Below are 2781 nucleotides of genomic sequence, written 5' to 3' on the forward strand. Positions count from 1 at the left end.
CATCCCGAAAGTCCTCTCCTTATTTTTTTTCTAGGTCAAAATGACCTATATACCAGAAGATGGGCACCAGAGGTGGGCTGGGCTGAGCACAACCCATCAGGGCGCGCATTGGTGTCTTGTGCTCACAAGGTGGTCCCCCTCCAGTAGTTATTTGCTCTAGTAATTTTTTATATTCCAAAATAATTCTCCATAATTTTCAGCTCATTTGAAGATGTGCAGAATATGTAACTCTGACGTAGCTTTTTCAGGTCCAGAATTCCAGCTGTCGACATTCTCCCTCTTTGTGTAAACCTTGCATATTATGAGAGAAAAGGCATTCGAATTACTCCATAAAGCATTATTATGCATAAAAACATTATAACAGTATGAAATCATGATGTAAAATGGACGTATCAACTCCCCCAAGCTTAGACCTCGCTTGTCCTCAAGCGAAAATCGAAATCGAAAAACATGTCCACATGCTTAGAGAGAGGTGTCGATAAAAACAAAATACGGACATAGAAGCATCATGCTTATTATTATAACAGCAAAGAACTTTAACATAAAACTTTATCACATAACTTTATCATATGACTTCTCATGAACAAGTAACAATTCATCACAACATCCAAGTAAAAGCATAAACTCTATTGAAAACCAACAAACTATGTTCTCAGTCAACTTTGCAATTACTACTCATTGTATTTTCACGAAGGGTCTCGTATCGAAGCCTTTTAGCAAGTCCACATACTCAACCATCATTTAATCTTCTATGATTGCTAACACTCACAACATACCCATGAGCAAGAAGTTTCAACCGGACACACAGAAAGATAGGGGCTTATAGTTTCGCCTCCCAACATATTCACCTCAAGGGTGATGTCAACAATAATAATTCATGCTCACTCATATCCAACTGGATATATGTGCCTAGATCTTTCCTCACCACATGATGCTTGCAAAAAAGAGAAAACAAAAAGGAATAGGGAAGAATACTTTGACTCTTGCATAAAAGTAAATACATAAAAGTAAAAGATAGGCCCTTCGCAGAGGGAAGCATAGGTTGTCATGAAATTTTAGGTTTGTATGCCAAATCCCTTAATGCAAAAGAATGTTATGCCCCTTATGATGGCAACCTTTATTATGTAGTATGTCGCTTTTATTACTTTGCCATCACAAGTTCGTACAACGCTCAATTTTCTCTTACACTGAATGATCAAACACATTTAGAAGCAATTTTTATTGCCTTATTGCACTGATGACAAATTACTTGAAGGATCTTACTCAATCCATAGGTAGGAATGATGGACTCTCAAAATAACATTTTGGGTTTAAAGGTTTTTGGATGCACAAGTAGTATCTCTACTTAGTCCGGAATTTTTGGCTAGCAAAGATATTGACCAAGCACCACATGTTGAAGGATCTATGATAATATAACTTCTATGTGAATATGAACAAACATAAATCATTACATTGTCTTCCTTGTCCAACTTCAACAATTTTGGCATATAATAATTAATGGGGGCTCACAATTATAAAAGATGTCCAAGATAGTGTATTTGCATGTGAATCTTCTCTTCCCTTATTAATTCTTTCATGAATTGCATCATTGACCAATGCTATGTTTGTCAACTTTCAACAAATTTTACCACTTGTACTTTTCCTTATGTGATGTCAGTACTTACCATAAGATTAGCATATGATCTTATTCATTATTTCCTTTTCTTTTTATTGAAATAAAAAAGTAAAGAAACCAAACTCAAACTACTCTTTATTATATATCTCGCACACGATTACATAGATACATAGATCTCTAAGCAAGCACTCGAAAATAGATCGAACTAAACTTTTATTCAACTAATTCTTAGGATAACTAAAGATCGAACTAAGATAGATAAAGGAAAAGAAAGTAGTGGTGATACGCTACCAGGGCACCTCCCCCAAGCTTGGCACAAGCCAAGGGGAGTGCCCATACCCGTTGCTCAAGTCTCCTTTGGTGGGGAAGATGATGATGGTGGTGGTGATGAGGTAGTAGTGAGCTTATCCTCTGGCTTCCATGGCAGCGATTCACCATCATAAGAGGAAGTGCGAGTCTCACGAGTCCTGCAATTGGCAGCTAAACTCATACCTTTAAATCTTGCCTCATATTCAAAGACTTGATTTTGGAGATCATAGATTTGGCTTTGCACGAAATTGATTTGCTCGTTGAGGGTGAAGACGATGTCCTTCATGGATCGGCCATCCACCTTGTGATCATGGGTGAAATCCGTAATCATGAGGTGATTGGCATTGAGTCCACACTCCACCATACCCTTGCACTTGAAGACCTCCTGCTCCATGGCTTCGAGCCTGGCCTCCACGGTTTCCATCCTCTTGGGCCCTTGAACATCTCGGATGTAGAGCACCCCCTCATGCATCTCGATGGTTTGAGGGTGCTTCATCACCTCCGACAAGTAGGAGTTGATTACCCTTTCAAAGAACTTGTCCTTGGAGGAGCTCAGAGCGGCCATGGATCTGTCAGAAAACAGCAAGAAAGAAGAACAGAAGATTTCTCCGCTATACGATGGTCAATATGTTCGGGGGGTATATAAAGATTTTTTATCTTCGGAAACAAGCAAACGAGAGGAAAGCGGAGTCGGGAAGGTTCCTGAGGTGGGCACAACCCCCCTAGGCGCGCTAGGCAAGGCAGGCGCACCCTGGTGTCTTGTGCCCTCCTCGGTTGCCTTCCTGGTTATTTCTTATTTTCCTAATTTTTGTAATATTCCAAAACTGGTAGAAAATATTTTTGCAGATTTTTCGGAG

The 2781-nt window shown here is 39.4% G+C and overlaps 1 protein-coding gene across 1 annotated transcript; it reads right to left on the reverse strand.

Annotated features, from left to right (window-relative positions):
- Nucleotides 1-1182: 1182 nt before the first annotated feature.
- On the reverse strand, nt 1183-2489 carry LOC120974058 (uncharacterized). Its single transcript, XM_073507181.1, has 2 exons — nt 2108-2489; nt 1183-1187 (listed from the first exon to the last, which is right to left on the reverse strand). The coding sequence occupies exons 1-2, from the start codon at nt 2487-2489 to the stop codon at nt 1183-1185; spliced, it is 387 nt and encodes a 128-aa protein (XP_073363282.1).
- Between the last annotated feature and the right edge of the window lie 292 nt (nt 2490-2781).

Source organism: Aegilops tauschii, chromosome 2 (genome assembly GCF_002575655.3).
Source record: "Aegilops tauschii subsp. strangulata cultivar AL8/78 chromosome 2, Aet v6.0, whole genome shotgun sequence".
NCBI lineage: Eukaryota > Viridiplantae > Streptophyta > Magnoliopsida > Poales > Poaceae > Aegilops > Aegilops tauschii.